Source organism: Anabrus simplex, chromosome 14 (genome assembly GCF_040414725.1).
Source record: "Anabrus simplex isolate iqAnaSimp1 chromosome 14, ASM4041472v1, whole genome shotgun sequence".
Classification (NCBI taxonomy): domain Eukaryota; kingdom Metazoa; phylum Arthropoda; class Insecta; order Orthoptera; family Tettigoniidae; genus Anabrus; species Anabrus simplex.
In genome coordinates, this window is record NC_090278.1 from 42553422 (window position 1) to 42573531 (window position 20110).

The 20110-nt window shown below is 40.3% G+C and overlaps 1 protein-coding gene and 1 long non-coding RNA gene across 5 annotated transcripts in view; one reads left to right on the plus strand and one right to left on the minus strand.

The window, feature by feature from the left end:
• The window catches only part of hyd (E3 ubiquitin-protein ligase hyd), a 544651-nt gene that overhangs the window by 174588 nt on the left and 349953 nt on the right, over positions 1-20110 (minus strand). For all 4 annotated transcript variants that reach the window (XM_067158035.2, XM_067158036.2, XM_067158034.2 and 1 more), the window contains exon 28: positions 12290-12431. In XM_067158035.2, coding sequence (XP_067014136.2) covers positions 12290-12431 — 142 coding nt within the window. The remainder of the gene's footprint in view (positions 1-12289; positions 12432-20110) is intronic.
• Positions 15222-16856, plus strand: LOC137503011 (uncharacterized). Its single transcript, XR_011018985.1, has 3 exons — positions 15222-15270; positions 16602-16700; positions 16802-16856. It is a non-coding gene; the product is annotated as an uncharacterized lncRNA (long non-coding RNA).

The following is a 20110-nucleotide window of genomic DNA, read 5'->3' on the forward strand; positions in this document are numbered from 1 at the left end:
CACTTGGAACCAGCGTGTTCCAGCCAACAGCTTTACGTCGTCGAGCCATCTCTTCTGGGGTCTTCCAATGCCTCTCTTGTGTCCCCATGGTCTCCAGTGAACAATCCTAGAGGTATTTACAGATCAGGTAAATTAATATGTAATGTACAGTGTATTCAACCAGTTCCTTCAAATCATCATCTTGGGCACTCCATAGCAACCTGTTGGATGGTCTGGGCGACACTGTCACAGTCGCAGTGTGAGTTTTCAGCTCTTCCCCACATGAGAAGCCAGAATTTACATCTTCAGCGGTTTGTCCTAATTCTGTTTAAAGATGTCCATGCTTTTCTACGTAAATTGAAACCAGGCGGAGCTTTACATGGATCGTTAATTAAACCCAGGCGATCAGGAATGAAGAAGAAGACCATTCTTCTGTCCAGGTCTGATCAGCATTAAAATGTGATTTAGTAAGCCCCTCTCCTAATTTCCACGATGGATTCTTTGATTTCAATCTCGCTGGTTTCTGAAATTTGCAGTCCTGATTTAAGGATAATTGAGGGTTGCTGCAACATTTCTTCCATTCTCTTACCAGAGCTGTTTCCCTTCGTGTATGAGCGGGGTGGGTGTTGAATAACACAGGTAGCCATTGTTGGGGGTGTTGATTTGATAGTGCCAGATATTGTCCTCATTGTGTCATTTAGTTGGATATTAACCTTTGCAGTATGTGCGCTGTTAAGCAACACAGGACAGCAGTATTCAGCCACTGGATAAACTAAAGCAAGGGCTGAAGTTCGTAGAACCGATGCGTTTCTTCACGTCCGTAGGTGCAGTTGAAATTTGTTAGCGTTCCTGGCCATGTTGTGTGCACGACAGGCCAGCGACAACTGGCCTAGATAAGGATCTGGTAAAGAACTTAATTTCATGGCCGCGGAGCACGGTTCTGTGTCAGCCTACAGCTGCAGGTAGCATCAGTCCCAAGCCAGTCTTATTCTCTCAGCGCCTGACGTGTTGGTGCTTAATTTTACGTTTGTGAGGCTTCTTTCAGACGGCACAGGTGGACCCGCTTCCACGCATAGCCGCCGATCCGCCTAGGACTAAACTAAGAATTGATTGTTCAAATAGAATCTTTCAGATGATGCACAGGCAGAGAGTAACAGCGTGCGGGAGAAATGTTAGAGCAGGCAGCCCGTGTTGAGTCGTGGTCCCATGCCCACAGTTACTTGTTATTGGACAGTTTTTATGCATGTCATCATACACAATGGATCAACCGTGCTTGTGACATCAGTACAGAACTCGTCAGTGTACCTATAAGGAAAGCAGAAATGGATTTAGACAATAAACAAAAGCAGGCCTGCTCCCACCCATTTGACATACAGTATTTATTTCTCATTTTCAATTTAGAAGTTATTTGTGTGCTTTTTTCTTTTCCTGTGTGATGTACTGCAGTTGTTATAGAACCCCAAATAGACATTGAGAACTTAATAACTTTAAAGTCGGAAATACCAGCGGTTTCGTTTTTGGAAAAGTGTGACATCATTTTGACCTGTTATCGAGAGTAACCACAAAATCATATCATCTTCGTCTCTAACAAAATGTGAAGGACACAGCATGTGTGAACTACGATGGTCCATATTTACTACCCAAACTGAAAAGAGAGTTGAAAATGATTCCCTGGAAAGCTTTGGGAATTTTGCACCACTCGACCCGTTGTGTGTGTGTAGGAGTCAGCGGAAGCGGGTGCACCCGCGCATACACATGGGCGCGTTTTACTCCCGCGCCGTCTGAAAGCGGCCCGAGTGACTTATGTACATAAATTAGGTTTACTGTACTTACTTATTCAGCAGACATGCTGGTGCTTACTTTTACATTCGTAAATGAATTGTGTAACAACGTACATAAATTAGGCCTACTGTACTTATGCATCGTGGTTAGCAGGACATTCAGTTATGGAGAAGAAGAAAGCTAGACAGTTAACAGATGATGAAAAATGGAAGTTTATTAAGAAAGTGGATGTTAAACCACACATGAAAGGTGTGCAAATCGCCCAGATGTTGGACTTTACTGTGACAACTTTAAACCTAATTGTAAGTAACTTGTATAGTTCGCGATTCCAAGAACGGTTTTCCTTGAAGTTTTACTATGTTGGTGTTCTTAAAATGTATTACCAGTACTTCTTTATTTATTCCATTAATTATAATTGTAAACATTTGTTTCTTTGTTTTTGTTGTAATTAGGCCTATTTTTACGTTCAAACCTAACCTTAACACTAGAACCGCTAGAGCAGTCAAAATGACCGCTACACATTTTCAAAGCCTTACTTTCATCACATTTTCTGTCTTATTGTAAAGCGCTTCAGTGAATTTTCCTGATTACCGGTCAGAATCATCCGTATTAAATTTAATTAATTTTGCGTTATTGGGTAGGACGTAGGTAACGAGTATACGTAGAACCACCGGAGCGGTCATTTTGACCGTTGTATTGATTATCATAATAAAATCTGTTAGAACATGTGCTTATTCCACTGTCTGAGACAAAATTTGTTTATAATTATTCTCCCTGCTATAACTTAAGCACAACAATGAAACTCTGATAGTTAATGTACGGCCATTGTTCATTCTCTTCTTTATTCATTTATCGAAAGGCGGCTACGAGGGCTAATGCGTCTCTCTCCTCAGAGTAGCGAACATTCTTCCACTGTCACAATCACCCTCAAGGCCTCCCTCACCCCTCCACTCCCCGTGAGCCAATCACGACTTTGGGACAACTGTCCACTAATCTCTCTCAGCAGTCTGGCTCCACAGCTTTGTCAACTTGTCACAGAACATGGCTTGTAGACCACCGCCCCTTACCGATTAAGAATTGCTCACTCTACTGCATGACAATCCAGATATGTCTGAAGTTGAGTGTGACCCAGATGTAGACCTACGAGAAGAAGCTGCGTACAAAGATTACTACCAACCAAGTGCCCATTCTGAAAGCAGTGATTCAGATGACGCTGAAAACCAAATTGTTCAACCAGGTAAGTTACAATAATGATATATATTATCTTGATGTCAACATTTCAACTTTGGTAATGAAATTCAGCATTTAGATTGCAACCTGGCAGGATGGCTTGTCACAACATCCTGGAAAAAAAAAAAAAAAAAAATCCAGCAACTAGTCCACATTCAAAGTGGTACATTTCTGACGACAGTGTAGCGAATTCAGGGCGTCTTTTTATTGATGAATCTCAATTGAAACACACCAAACACTGTACGGAAACGGAAGCAAAACGTGTTCTAGGTGACAAATTGTGGAGTGCAAGTTTAGAAAAACTGGAGCCTTAGTGTATGCTCGTGATGTTCTTGGAGCCAGTAACACTGAACTTGATAAACCTGGTCTAAATAGTGGGGGCCACCAGTTTCAGTGAGACAATGGGGAGGAACTGTTTTCGAGAAATTAAAAAATGTTTGCGTTTCGATGTCAGAACTACAAGATCAGAATGTTTGAAGACTGATAAATTTCTGTTAGTATCAAAAGTATGGAACAAATTCATTGAAAATTGTCAACTGACTTATATTCCAGGTAAAATCTGACTGCTGATAACCAGCTTTTTCCAAGAAAAACAAGGTGTCCATTCTTACAGTACATGCCCAACAAACCAGATAAATTTGGAATTACGTTTTGGCTTCTTGCAGACGTTGACTCAAAGTTTCTGTGCAATGGGTTTCCTTACCTAGGAAAAGATGACCTCAGAGCACGTGACGAAACTCTTCTCGAAAGTGTAGTAATGAAGCTGATGGAGCCATTTCAAATGAAGGGGTGAAACGTGACAACAGACAACATTTTTACAAAGGTGAAACTTGGTAAGAAGTTGAAAAGTAATGGTACCAGTATTGTTCGAACTATTAGACGATCAAGGAGAGAAATTCCTAAAGCTGTGAAGGATATGAAAGCTACTCTTTACGACTCAACTCTCCTGAAACATTCCATTGACACACTTACAGTTTATCAAGGTAAACGAAACAAGAACGTCCTTCTATACAGTACTTTGCACTCACAAGTTGAACTTCAGGCTAATCCCAAAAGAATTCCTGAAACAGTAGACTTCTACAACAAAACAAAATATGTTGTGGACGTGGTGGATCAAATGGGAAGAAAATATAGGCATACCTGCTAACTTTTGAAAAGGGCTATCAGTAAAACTCATGCACGACAAAAAATCGCACGATTTTCGACGTACCCCGGCTTGACGAAAATAATAATACTTCTGGGCTACAAAATACAAGAATTCATGCTTTATTCTTTTGTTAGTTGTTTTAAGTCGCACCGACACAGATAGGTCTTACGGCGACGATGGGACAGGAAAGGGCTAGGAGTGGAAAGGAAGCGGCCATGGCCTTAATTAAGGTACAGCCCCAGCATTTGCCTGGTGTGAAAATGGGAAACCACGGAAAACCATTTTCAGGGCTGCCGACAGTGTGATTCGAACCTACTATCTCCCGAATACTGGATACTGGCCGCACTTAAGCGACTGCAGCTATCGAGCTCGGTAATTCATGCTTTAAACAGGATACTCAATCCAATCATCATAGGCCAATGATCTGTAGATGAATATAACAATCAAGAAGATATCCACTTGAAACAGCAGCAGACGTGGAGCGTACATCACAGGACTTCCTTGATAAATTAAGCACATATGCAATAATTGAAAAAGGCTTTACGGTAACACACGCAAGAAATGCTATAATACACACTGCAAATCAAATGCTGGTTCGACTTGAAAGTCATAGTTGTGACCTTTTTAGCTTCCTGCAAAATGTCGGGAAAATGTTTTGTCCTAACAGGGACCAGAACTCCTGGTCTTCAAAATAGAAATAGACTCCAGACATTCAATGGTCATGGATGATCTGAACTCTGTTCTATTTTTCTTCACAAGACTGAAATCAGGTTCACATTTTGCATTGCTATGGGGTATGGTGAGAATAGAGAGCATTACTCTACAAATTTGGTTATACTTAAGAAGTCCATCTTCTCCACGAATTCTTGATATTTGTCCCCAACTGGAATCGCTTGCAGCATCGTGATTTGCAACCAAAGTGTCATCAACCTGAACTCATTAACCACTACATCTGTAGTTTCATTCTCTTCCTTGCATAACACAATAAAAAACGAATAGAAAGAAAGTGTGCATCTTAAATTTTGTCTACCCTAGCAACTTGAGCATGCTTTAACAAGTCATCTTTGAGTGGAAACTTATTGATGATGTAGTCACAGGCAATACAAAAGTAGTTTCTCACTGATGAAAAGAAAAGGGATTTATCTGTATCCTGGAGATCATTCACTATGTTGGAAGTCTGAATGTCAATCACTAACTCATCACTTAAATCGTTGCTTCCACCATGTGCACTATTAATATCACACCCACATACCGTGCAAAAGGAAAATTCCATAGAGCGTGTTTCATGTTCTATCCTGATCGATATGAATCAAAAGCAATATATATATCAGTACAGTGCAACCTCGATTCTCCGCTTTTGGAGGGACCAAAAAAAGAAGTACAACCCGGGAAAACTGAAAATCCAGGAACAAATGGAAACCATCAACAATTTGGCTAAAGAGGTAAAAATCACAAAAATGAAATATGTATAATTATAATCCTACAAACACTCCTAAACCAAACCAAACTACAGCCCAAATGGGCCTTCGCCTACCAAGCGACCACTGCTCAGCTCGAAGGCCTGCAGATTATGAGGTGATGCATGGTCAGTATGACAAATACTCTCGGCCTCATTCCCGGCTCTCTAGACCGGGGCCTCCCTCACCATTAGATAGCTCCTGAACTAAAGGTATAGTTGGGGACAAATCATAACAACCTCGCCTCACACCACTACTTTCCAGCGGCAGCTAGGTGTCTATTAGTGACTAATAGGATTTACTACCCCTGCTGCAGCCATAGATGCCAAATCGGCTACTGCACTCTACACGAAGAAAGGGTAAATGCTATAGAGAGTGAGGAAGAAAGTGGTTTGGCAGCCTCTCCAAAACAAACAAGGATCACTTAGAGCTCATTAACTCAGCAGGGTGCAGGGTGGGATTTACAGCTGGCTTCCAGCTCGCTTCTAGGAACTGAGGTCGTCATGTTTTGTCCTCAAGTATAATCACGTAGGCTCAGTGGACCTAGAACCAGCCCTCATATCAAGGTAAAAATGCTTGACCTAGTCGGGAAACAAACACAGGCCCTCCGGGTGAGAGGCAGGCAAGTCAGACAGCGCGGCTGGCTTCAAACAGTAATTACCGGCACACAAGTTGAAAATCTAGAAACTTTACATTCAGTTTTAGCGGGGAAACTGTCAGTTTACCATGAAAACTTCTCTTAGTTCAGCAACATTGATCAGCCAAACTCTTTGAAAATAATAAAGCCAAGCCCAACAACAATCGACCAAGTAGTTTTTAATTCTCTAATTGAATAAAATAAAACACATTAGATACAAAAGCGCCCAACATGATGGCAAAATCCCTTCTTTTTTAAATCTTCCCTTGTGGGTTACTGTAGTCACGTCCTAGTTCGTGAACCATGGGCAACGGCTGAGTGGCCTAGTAAGTGGTCCTGAGAGTCGGGATACCAGTGGCTATGGAATGGGAGTGGGCATCTCGGACATATTCTGAGTCATGGCCATACTTGTGCACAGGCGGCTAGGACTATACAATCCACCGGTGGTCCATAACCCGTCAGAGGAGAGATCCTCACTTGAACTATGTGCAAGTAGGGCAGCATCCTGCTTCATGAATGTTCCGAGCTCAGAACATTTTAAGCAAGCCTCGGACCTATGGGAGTAATGGAGTCCCACTCCCATTTGACAGGCGAGGAACTCCTTGGAAACAACTTGGCGAACGAAATGGAATTCGATGGGGAGCTATCAATATTAATGGGGCTTATGGAAGAAAGAAGGTAGAACTGGCTGAGTCAGCAAAGAGGATGCATGTGGATGTGCTAGGAGTAAGTGATATTCGGGTAACGGGACATAACGAGGAAGAGATAGGAGATTATAAAGTGTACTTGACAGGTGTTAGAAAGGGAAGGGCAGAGTCTGGGGTAGGGCTCTTTATCAGGAATACCATTGCACGGAACATAGTTTCGGCTAGGCACGTAAATGAGCGAATAATGTGGGTAGATTTGTCAGTGGGAGGAATTAGGACGAGAATTTTATCCGTGTATTCACCATGTGAGGGTGCAGATGAGGATGAAGTTGACAAGTTTTATGAAGCATTGAGTGACATCGTGGTCAGATTCAACAGCAAGGATAGAATAATGCTAATGGGCGATTTCAATGCGAGAGTTGGGAATAGAACTGAAGGATAAGAAAGGGTGATTGGTAAATGTGGGGAAGACATGGAAGCTAATGGGAATGGGAAGCGTTTGCTGGACTTCTGTGCTAGTATGGGTTTAGCTGTTACGAATACATTCAAGCATAAAGCTATTAACCGCTACACATGGGAGGCTAGGGGTACCAGATCCATAATAGACTATATCTTAACCGACTTTGAATTCAGGAAATCTGTTGGGAATGTACAAGGTTTTTTTCGTGGATTTTTTCGATGATACAGACCGCTATCTGATCTGTAGTGAACAAAGTATCTCTAGGCCTAGGGTAGAGAAAGTGAAATCTGTCTGCAAACGAATAAGGGTAGAAAATCTCCAGGACGAGGAAATTAGACAGAAGTACATGGATATGATTAGTGCGAAGTTTCGAACAGTAGACAGTAAGCAGGTTCAGGATATAGAAAGTGAATGGGTGGCATACAGGAATGCTGTAGTAGAAACAGCAAGGGAATGCCTAGGAACAACTGTGTGTAAAGATGGGAAAAGGCAAACATCTTGGTGGAATGATGAAGTGAGAGCAACCTGTAAACGTAAAAAGAAGGCTTTTACCAAGCTCGATAGCTGCAGTTGCTTATGTGCGGTCAGTATCCAGTATTCGGGAGATAGTGGGTTCGAACCCCACTGTTGTCAGCCTTGAAGATGGTTTTCCATTTTCACACCAGGCAAATGCTAGGGCTGTACCTTAATTAAGGCCACGGCTGCTTCCTTCCCACTTCCAGCCCTCTCCCGTCCCATCGTCACCGTAAGACCCATCTGTTACAAGATATTAGAATCATTCCGTATTGATGGTTTTCACCTTTGTAAAGACCCACCTGTGTCGGTGCGACGTAAAAAAAAAAGGCTTATCAGAAATGGCTCCAAACAACGGCCGAGGCAGACAGGGATTTGTACGTAGATGAAAGAAACAGAGCGAAACAAATAGTTGTTGAATCCCAAAAGAAGTCATGGGAAGATTTTGGTAATAACCTGGAAAGGCTAGGTCAAGCAGCAGGGAAACTTTTCTGGACAAGTAATAAAGAATCTTAGGAAGGGAGGGAAAAAGGAAAAGAACAGTGTTTTGAGTGATTCAGGTGAACTCATAATAGATCCCAGGGAATCAGTGGAGAGGTGGAGGGAATATTTTGAACATCATCTCAATGTAAAAAGAAATCATCCTGGTGGTGTTGCAAACAGCCAAGCTCGTGGGGAGGAGGAAAATGATGATGGTGAAATTATGCTTGAGGAAGTGGAAAGGATGGTAAATAAACTCCATTGTCATAAGGCTGCAGGAATAGATGAAATTAGACCTGAAATGGTGAAGTATAGTGGGAAGGCAGGGATGAAATGGCTTCATAGAGTAGTAAAATTAAGGTACCTTCAGACTGGACAAAAGCAGTAATTGCACCTATCTATACGCAAGGGAACAGGAAGGATTGCAACAACTATCGAGGTATATCATTGATTAGTATACCAGGCAAAGTATTCACTGGCATGTTGGAAGGGAGGGTGCGATCAGTCGTTGAGAGGAAGTTGGATGAAAACCAGTGTGGTTTCAGACCACAGAGAGGCTGCCAGGATCAGATTTTCAGTATGCGCCAGGTAATTGAAAAATGTTAGGAGGGGAATAGGCAGTTGTGTTTATGTTTCGTGGATCTAGAGAAAGCATATGACAGGGTACCGAGGGAAAAGATGTTCACTATACTGGGGGACTATGGAATTATAGGTAGATTATTAAAATCAATCAAAGGCATTTATGTTGACAATTGGGCTTCAGTGAGAATTGATGGTAGAATGAGTTCTTGGTTCAGGGTACTTACAGGGGTTAAACAAGGCTGTAATCTTTCACCTTTGCTGTTCGTAGTTTACATGGATCATCTGCTGAAAGGTATAAAATGGCAGATGCTGACGACTTGGTCTTAATGGCAGATTGCGCCGAAAGCCTGCAGTCTAATATCTTCGAACTTGAAAATGGGTGCAATGAGTATGGTATGAAAATTAGCCTCTCAAAGACTAAATTGATGTCAGTAGGTAAAAAATTCAACAGAACTGAATGTCAGATTGGTGATACAAAGCTAGAACAGGTCGATAATTTCAAGTATTTAGGTTGTGTGTTCTCCCAGGATGGTAATATAGTAAGCGAGATTGAATCAAGTTGTAGTAAAGTGAATGCAGTGAGCTCGCAGTTGCGATCAGCAGTATTCTGTAAGAAGGAAGTCAGCTCCCAGACGAAACTATCTTTACATCGGTCTGTTTTCAGACCAACTTTGCTTTACGGGGTCAAAAGCCGGGTGGACTCAGGATATCTTATTTATAAGTTAGAAGTAACAGAAATGAAAGTAGCAAGAACGATTGCTGGTACAAACAGGTGGGAACAATGGCAGGAGGGTACTTGGAATAAGGAGATAAAGGCTAAGTTAGGAATGAACTCGCTGGATGAAGCTGTACGCATAAACCGGCTTCAGTGGTGGGGTCATGTGAGGCGAATGGAGGAGGATAGGTTACCTAGGAGAATAATGGACTCTGCTATGGAGGGTAAGAGAAGTAGAGGGAGACCAAGACGAGGATGGTTAGACTCGGTTTCTACCAATTTAAAGATAAGAGGTATTGAACTAAATGAGGCCACAACACTAGTTGCAAATTGAGGATTGTGGCGACGTTTACTAAATTCTCAGAGGCTTGCAGACTGAACGCTGAAAGGCATAACAGTCTTTAATGATAATGTATGTATGTATGTATGTATGTATGTATGTATGTATGTATGTATGTAACTGGTGAATGTTAGATCCAAGAGTGAATTCTGCATTTGATTGGTCCACCTTTTGATTGCACGATTTCCTGTTTTATTTCTTCTATTCAACTTGATGGATGGACCTCAAACAAGATATTTTCCATTATTTATGCTTACCAATTCGTTGTTTTCTCCCACGCTTCTTCAAATGTCTCATTTCTTATTTGATCAATAATGAATCTCCAAATTTGTGGCATCCTCTCATCTCAATACTATACCCAAGTTTTGAACAGTAATTGTAGCAGACCAGTTCAGATCGAACTCCATTACAAAATACATAATAAAATAATGGCCATGCTTTTATGTTCTTACTATGGTAAATCTACTTAACATGAGTTTGGTGTATCTGATCACTTTCAATTATCACTGGGCTAAGCCAGGATCAAACTAGCCAACTTGGAAAGTCTGTGCTCTAAGGCTTGAACACTCAGCCAGGCCAAGAAATACAGATCACTCACACATTACATCTCTAATCTGATAGCCAGACAGTGAAACAATGACACTGTCTTCAGTGAGCATGGTTTGACCTCCATTTACATGTGTGTGTTAATGATGATGATGACGATAATGTTTTAAGCTCCAGTAAATACTTGTAGTACATAAAGCCTATAGGCTGTAGTACATTTGGAGCAATGCTGATGGACCTGTAAAAAAAAAAAAAAAACCCCACACACACAACACTTTTACAATTTACGGAGAGATGGGGGTGCTGAGATCTTGTACCGCAGGAGTTTATGTACCAGTAAGTATACCGACTGACATGATGCTGGTATTTTGAGCATCTTCAAATACCACTGAGACGAGTTTGACTGAACGTGCCAAGTTTCTAGCGCTCTAAGAGATAAGCCACTTGGCCTGACTATGAGAGGCTTTCTGGTGGTGATTACTGTTATAAGAAGAGGTAGGGACCCCAGAATCTTGTAACGTGACTTCCTTTAAATACAATCTGGCTTCTACCACTTTCTAACATTAATGAGGAGAGAAAAAGAAAGAAGTCTGTCTATTCGAAGAATGAAGATGCTGACATAACTAAGGAACCGAAGGTTGAGAAAATAAAGGACTCCCAAAACCTCACAAAACTTCCACCGTCAGAATGGCAAGAGCTAACAAGCAGAGGTCATATAGAAATAATGGAAGTGAGGACCCTGGCAAAAGTGGAAGCAATGTCAGGTTCAGGTAACAGTCCTGAATTTGCCAACCCACAATCATCATCATCATCATCATCATCATCATCATCATCATCAATGTCCCACTCCAGTCGCCCAGGAGTGGTTACCAACCCACAGTCCCATGTTTAAAAGCCCATCAAAGCATCTTTTAGTTGTTCTTTACGACAGGCTGATGACAAGAACTTTGAAGATACGAAAGGAAAGCTGTTGGAGTTAGAAGAAGCAGCAGCTATCAGGCATAAAATAAATTCAGCAAAGAGGAGATGAGAATTAATGGTACTGCAAGCAACCATTTCACAAGATCTTCCAAGCAAATAGAGGAAGTTACTTTTCTTGACTACCTTGTTAGAAAAGGAAAACATCAAGGCTCGAACGTGGAAAGCAAACAGCTCATTCGTTCCACTGTACCCTTTCTGCAAGAACAGCAATCGCTTCCGGGAAATCAAGATCCAACTCTTCAATACAAACGTCCATTCTCCTGTTTGACTGAATCATGAAAGGCCATTAAAGAAATCACACACTAACTCAAAGAATTTGTGATTTGCTGTATGCAACATATCAATATAAATTTACCTGAAGTGATCGAAAACTTGCGTAAGGAATTCAACAAGAAATGGATTGATACAGAAATAAGAAAAATAAAGTGGGCATGAATAGGTCACACATTAAGAAAACAGAAAGGAGCAGTTGAAAAGCCAGTCTTAGAATGGAATCCAAAAGGATCAAGAATATGTGGAAGACTTAGGAACGCTTGAAGGCAAACAGTTGGAGAGGAACTGATTGGAAGTGGGAAAATATTTGGATGACTTAAAAGACCTGGCTGCAGAATGCACCAATTGAGAAGATTTCCTGGATTATGATAGGCAGGATGTATTCTACTGCCCTGCCCACAGAGCTCAAGAATCTATTCACAAGAACTGAAGTCCTACACAGAGTTCAAGATATCCCAACAGCTACTGCCAGATGAGGTGGTTTTTATATGATAAAGCAAAAAACCACAGGAATATTTACCTTCGGCGTTCCAACTGCTCGTCAGCAAGCGCGAACTCTGGTTCATCATGGTCGTCAGACTCCCCAGCCTCGGACTCGTCATCTTCCTGCTGGCTCGACTCAGCTGAATCGTCCTCTGGGAACAGCAGCAGTGAGGCGATACCTGGACATCAACATTTACTTGAACACTTTTTAAGTGCCACTCATAAAAACTTACAAGTGGCACACATAACATCTAAGCTAACTACAGACTTTAAGGAAAATTACAATAACTAAACAGAACTTGAGGAAACACAGGAAAAAATCGGCTTGTACCGTAAATCTAGTAAAGAAAATAAAACTATACTGACAGTCACAATTTAAAACAGAAAAATAAAGCCATATATAGAGAGATATAGCCTGTATGTGGTTGATTTGTCACTTGTTTGTTCCTTTCCATTATTTACACTGGCCAGAAAATAAATTTAAACAACACGTGAGAGGAGTACAGTAAAACCTCTCTATAACGGACACCTTCGGGACAGAAAAAATGTCCGTTATGAAGGGGTGACCGCCCGAGAGAGGTTATGAAATCGGTACCATTAAACAGAAGTTGGAACATAATAACCCATGTATAGTATGTGTTAACAATTGTCGCAAATGTAGCTTTAACTGTATACTGTATACAGTATTGTACAATATAGTGCACTGTACTCGCATGAGAAAGTTGTAGATGGGCTGCTGCAGTTACGATGTACTGTATTAGAGACAAGAACACTTCTCTGGAAACCTCTGTTGAGCACACTGTACACTATTATCGTTCACCATGTTAAAATTAAGAAGAACATAGGAGTTTCTGAAACTTTAAATCAATATGTAGATGTACCAGTCTCTAGCAGTGTACAGTAAAACATTAGCACTTGAAAAAATCCTTAATGTTCGTTTGTTTTGTCCACTTCGGTTTAGCAATGATATTTTCATTATGCGCAATTAAATCCTGGGTCAAATTTACACCCTTTTTCATCGTTTTGTTTATAATAGAATTCTTTCAGTCGCTTAACAAAGCCGAGAGCCTCGCTGTACGAGGTTATTGGCAGCAAATTAATTTCCATATTTTCTTCAAAGTCGTCATTAGCATCACCTTCACTCCCGCTTTAGTCAGAATCTTCATTTTTTTCCTTCTTCCCTTGGAATGACTGAAGAATCATTTTCGTGTCTCCACTCTCACATTATGTTGGAATATCTGAATCATTTACGATATGGGTGTCCACTTGTACACTGTAACCTGCTGCATTAATCTACTGGTGTGTTGTTCCATGCTGTCAGGAAGGGTATCTGATTCTATTTCGGGATGTCCAGCACTAGCAGGAAACCCAGCTTTCAGAAAGCACTTACGAACTGTTGAGGCTGTAACGTTTTACCATGCATTGGTGCTTGGAGAACATTCAGTCCCTTTGTCAGTGTTTGGAGGGTTACTTCATTCCCGTTAAGTTCACATACTATATGCTTCATCACCAACTGTCTGTACATAACCTTGAAGTTCTGGATTACTCCTTGGTCAAGCGGCTGAGAAACTGATGTTATATTTGGTGCGAAAGAGACGATCTTCACATTTTGCAACTTAATTGTAACCGGATGCGATGCTGCGTTATTGAGGAATAATAACACTTTTCGCTCCTGGCGTATCATTTTTCTGTCCAATTGTCCTAGCCATTCTTGTCATTATTTCTCTGGTCATCCATGCTTTCCTATTTGCTTTCCATTCAATGCCAAACTTCGTGACGTCCATATTCTTAAAATACTTGGTTTTGCAGCTTTTCCTATCACAAAGGGCTTCTCCCGTTCTCCACTCATACTTACATATAACAAGACCGAAAGACGTTTTTTTCGCAACTTTTCAACCAGTATAGTCGTCCCCGTGTAAGGACGTACCCTAAGGGTGCAACCTTACACTTTCTCCCCTGTAATATTAAAGTATTGATTTATAGTAACTTTTCTTGCTGTTGGGTCTTTTTCAGTGTCGGTAACCATACAGTTTAGGGACCCTACTTGCCGATACGACGTCTTACATTTACCGTTAATCTGGCACGTTGGCAACGTTCAATCACTGTTCTAGCGTGAATTGCGTGTTGCCACCGCATTGGTATTAAAGTCACTAATGATACATTTGCGAGAATATTTAAAGAATATTTTCTTTTTCTGTGGGATTGTAAATCTATTTGGCTAATACTAGGTAAGTAGAATTGTGGCATGATCGGATAATGCATTTAATAACATAGTTTGTGTGAAATGATGAGCACAACATTTTATTATTTACGTTCCTATTTCGTCCCATACTTATACGAACAGAATTCGATTGGGATGTCTAAGAAGGAAGAAGGAAGAAGGAAGAAAAATCTGCAAGAACTCCTCCGAAAAGGAAAGCAAGGTTACGTCCTTTACAAACATCAGGTCAAGAAATGCTTGTACATTGCTACGAGCAATTGAAGCACGAACTACGACGAAGAAGGAATCAGTCGCAGTGATACGAAGCTAATGGCAAGAGTTTCATTATTAACTGGGGTAAGTGTTCGTTTTTATCTTGTTTCTATGATAAGTTTCTGACATAATGACAATCAGTTCAAATGGAGCAGTATTTCATTCTGAACCTAACCTAACCTAATCATGTAGGCCTATACCATGTCTTGTGTCGACTTCGATACGGTTTGTAGACTTAACCTTTGTGTATTCCTGTTGACGTACGGTGTATGTGTATGTAATATATTTCTGTGTGTGTATTCTTACAGGGTAGTGGTGAATATATATGTTATATGTTATATTTTATTTAAAAATCTTAGAATAATTTATCTTCATCAGGTGTCTTTGGTTTCAAATGTGCATTTCTCTTTCAGGGTCGCCCACATACTCCTGGAATAAACCACACAAATCTGGACATGATGTTCAAGGAGTAATTCGTCGACCTGTGTCTGAAGGAGGAAGACTGGTTATTGTTCATGCTGGAAAGAAAGATGGCTTTGTACCTGGTATTTTCTTACTTTATTTTACTTCATTTTATTATAGTGAGGTGATCTCTCTTTTCATAGTTATGAGGGTATTTAGGGTTTGTAGTACGGATGTAAAGGGGGAGGGCACGTAAGTCTCTGATAAAACCCCAACTTGAGTACAGTTCCTGTGTATGAGACCCTCACTAGGATTACTTGATTTGAGAACTGGAAAAGTTCAAAAGAAGGAAGCACGATTTGTTGTGGGTGATTTCTGACAAAAGAGTAGCGTTACAAAAATTTTGTCGAGTTTGGGCTGGGAAGACTTGGGTGAAAGGAGACTAGTGGCTGGACTAAGTGGTGTGTTCCGAGCTGTCGGTGGAGAGGTGTTGTGGAATGACATTGGTAGACGAATACGTTTCAGTGGTATTTTAAAAGTAGGTAAGATCATAGTACAATTATAAAGTTGAGGATGCAAAGTGGGGCAAATATTTGTTTTTGTTTTTTTTAAGAAGGGAGTTAGGGATTGGAGTAATTTACCAAGGGAGATGTTCAATAAATTTCCAAATTCTTTGCAATTATTGAAGAAAAGACTAGGCCTATCCCTGAAACTACATCTTCCACCTGGGCGACTGATCTAAGTGCAGATCAGTGGTGCCCGATTGATTGAAATTGACTGGCACGAGATCGGTAGTGGCATTATAACTTACCGCTCATTGGGTTCTGTGCGTGGTTTTTGATTCTGACTTCTCCACTGTCAAGGGATCTCTTGGTTATTAAAAAGACTTGCAGGTATTCACTTTAGGCCAATGATTAACCTTAGAGAGGTACTTCAATCAAAACTTCCCCAGTGTATTTTCATATAATATTACTGGATATTTGTATCAGTAAATTACTTGTATTGCAGGCCTATTTATTATGTTTATTCTGCATTCGACAATCTCCACCTGAATCGGTGCTTGATACCTGACTGTTGAACACCTTCCAAGCTTCTTATTTCTTACTGCCTGATATAGGTTCAGTGTTCGCAGCAATTACATTTGTTCTAAGGTATTGAAATGGGTGTTTATACTTATATCTTTAATGCAAGTGATCGTGGACTTCTAATCCAGATATAGGCCTACTAATGGAAATACATTCATGAGAGATGTTAGGATAAAGTAGTGTAAGTAGTAATTCACTGACTTCATCATCAGGTGACTTTGCTACACAGTAGTTGGTTTCACTTAAAATCAGACATCTTTTTGTATCATTCAACAGAAATCACATTTTTTATCAATTAATAGGCCTATCCTTGAAGAGGATCACATATTTTTAGGGAATACTTTTTTTTAGAAGAAATAACTTCAAACTAAAACTTAAAATTCTTACAGGTGCTGATTTGATGCTACAAACTTGAAGAGAAATCAAGATTATGCTACAAAAGATGAGCTGCAAAGGTTGTGTAATATGAATCGAAGTCACTTAAAGAGGTACAGAAGCACCTAAACATAAGTTTAGATAATGTTGTTTACATTCATGTTGTTGACTTTCATGTATGGATAATAATATTTCTCTGTTTCTTTAAAACTAGGTACATTGTTGACGAGATGCTGCACAGTGAAGGCCATACTGTCCTACGATTTCCTCCATACCACTATTTTTTCAATGCCATCGAATTTGCATGGTCTGTGGCAAAACAGTATTATAACAAAACAGTGGCTTCAAGACCTGGTCATGGATTGGACAGAGCTACAGCTGTGTGGAAAGAATCTCTTGATCAGGTAGGCCAAGTGGAAATGTTATTTATTGGATATAGGCAAGTGGAGTTTATAATATACTTGTCAGGTTGTGATACTTCAATATATTCTACAGGTGACAGCAGAGATGTGGAGAAATGAAGTGAAACACACTGAGAAGAAGATTGTCGAGTCGGCCAACTAACTGGGTCATCTTTGAAAATGTCTTTTTCTATCGGCAGAGGCTTTTTTTAAATCGTCATATTTTGTATAGGCTACGCGAGATGGACAGTAGCCCACTGGTTTTCTGATTAAACATAATTTATTTAAGCTATTGCATCAGTCTACTTACATACTCACTGTCCACGTATACTGGTAACCTGGTGATTTGATTATTGAAGCATTGTGCAATGATGCGACATACAAACTGAGACAATTTCGAGTGGTCATGAGCATAACTCATAGTCATAGGGTAGGCTAAATAATAATGTTATTGGCTTTATGTCCCACTAACAACTTTTATGGTTTTTTTGAGATGTCGACGTGCTGGAATTTAGTCCTGCAGGAGCTCTTATGTGCCAGTAAATCTACTGACACGAGGCTGAGCACCTTCAGATGCCATCGCACTGAGCTCGGCCCTGCCAAGTTGGGTTCAGAAGGCCAGCGCCTCATCCGTCTGAGCCATTCAGACAGGCGTGGAGGCTAGAGAGCTGAGTTTAAGTAATTGTCGAACGTCAACTAGTTATAAAAATACTGATTGATTAAACTAATACGGTAATTAGAATAACCTAATTGCCTACCTACCTACTTACAAGCTAGGTACTTTGGAATTATGTTCTATCTTTTTAACACTGCAAATAAATCCATCTATTATTTAAAACTCCCTGTAAGAAGAGGACAGTGAATGCGAGTGGGTATTATTTTCAAATGAGCTGAGCTCGAGAGTCCATTGTAGCATATGATTTTTCCAGTGTATGTATTGCTTCAGAGGAAGTTTGGCTCCCCGCCAATGTCCAGTGGTATCCATTAACTTACTGTCAGACTGAGAATGCAAGACAATCCTCGAGTTTTCGCATGAGATTCTGAGAAAAAAATTGTCTTGGATTTGGAGAAATACGGTATCACTCCAGAGGTTTCTGTGGCAAACACTTCAGTTTTCTTCTTCAAACGGCGTCACCTGACCTAACCGTACATGTATCATGAAAACATATTTGAAACGCATGCAGAGATAGGATAACCTACTAGCGAAAACTTTACATGTAAATAGCCCTTCCGAAATTTAACTAGATGCGGACTGAAATCAGTGATGTATCATGAGGTGTATCACATTCATACTTAGTTTCCGTATATAACATTAAAATCAAGATATCGTTTACTTCAGTCTTTATTTATAACAAGTTAACCACTGTTATCAGCCACGTTATTTACGCATTTATAACGAAAACCCGTTACCCTATTTCATTTCGAATTTTCATTAGAGAACAGCAGTCAACGGGTATTACTAATCAACTCCAACATCGCCTTTAAATGTCGACGAGGGAGCTCGCAAATGCACAAAGTGAGAAAACTATACCGTACCGAAGATGATCGATCGCATTTTGTTGCAAACATTTCAGTTTTCTTATTCAAACAACGTCACCTATCCAAACTTAACCGTACTATACGTATGATGAAAACACACTTCAAGCACCAGTAGAGAAATCTTCTCGCTATAAATTTTCATAATAGCCTTTTCGTAATTGAACCAGACGCAAGAAAATATAAACTAACCTCTGAAATCAATTAAGCTCTCTGCCATATCTCGAAGTGTATAAAATTCTTACTTAATTGCAGTATTTAGCCTCAAAATTAAGCAGTCGTTTAGTCAACCTTAATTTTTAACGAGTTAACAACCGTTATCGGACACGTTAGTTACTACGCATTTATTACGAAAATTAATTCTCTTTCATTTCGAATTTTCTTTACAGAACAGCAACCGACAGGTATTAATAATCGACTCTGACATCGCTTCGAATGTCGACGAGAGAACTCGCTAGTGCATATAGCGAAGAACGATGCCGAAGGTAATCGATCGCATGCAATATTATCGCTGGGGTGCATAAATATCGGTAACGGAAAAAATCGTGCGCAGTTAATCGCTCGTAATAACGGATGCATCAGTGATAGGGCTCTTGCTGTAACCGAAGGACGATACACAGATTAATATACGAATTTTGAAGGGACAGAAAAAAGTAGTCTTTATAGCGGACTTCTACTCTATTTCATGTTTCAATGTGACAGGTCATTACGAAGTAATACAATCTATATATTTTATAAAAGCTTGTTCTATTGCCTCTCTAATGCAAGGCAACAAATTAATTTATTGCCCTTCACATACCAGTCTGTGTAGCATTCCTTAATTGAAGGGACAAAGCCAGACTTTTACACTTCACTAATTACTTTCTTATCTTGGCTCTAGTTCTTGGAATCTACTAGATTTTGGAGAATTTCAGTGGGTATTCCATGATACCAGATATTAACAATAGCCTCAATCATTTGTAGTCTTGTTCGGGGCTTCCTTTCTCTTACCATATATCCCAGCATAACTGTCGATACCGCGTAATTGTCGCATCCTTTAAAGTCCAATTTTTGTATTGAAAATAAACATTTAATCGCATAATCGTCGCACGTCCAAATTTTGTTCACCCATCTGGTTGAAAGGTAAATAGAACCGCAATGTAAGTTAAACATGAATGTGCAATTTAAATACGTGTATGGTTTATGGGCAATTTGGCAACACAGTCACATCTGTGAGATGTTGCAGAACGTATAAATAAATAAAACCGGTAATGTACAACTCATGGCTTACCGGTAGGCTATCGGCAGTTTGACAACGTGGTCGCGAGACAGTGTACAATTTATTCACCACCTACATATTATGAGTTCTCATTTGTTTTACGTAAGGCTGTAAGTTATCGCTTATCGGCAACGTTGCCAGGAAATACTGGTACCAACACACACTTGTCTTCTAGTAGACAAGAGGTCTGATACAATTCTGCGTTATTACAACCACCCACCCCACGGCGCAAGTCGCGAAGGACCTTGGCCTAGCAAGCGACCGCTGCTCAGCTCGAAGTCCTGAGGTCAGCACGACGAATCCTCAGGACCGTTGCTCTCGGCTCCCT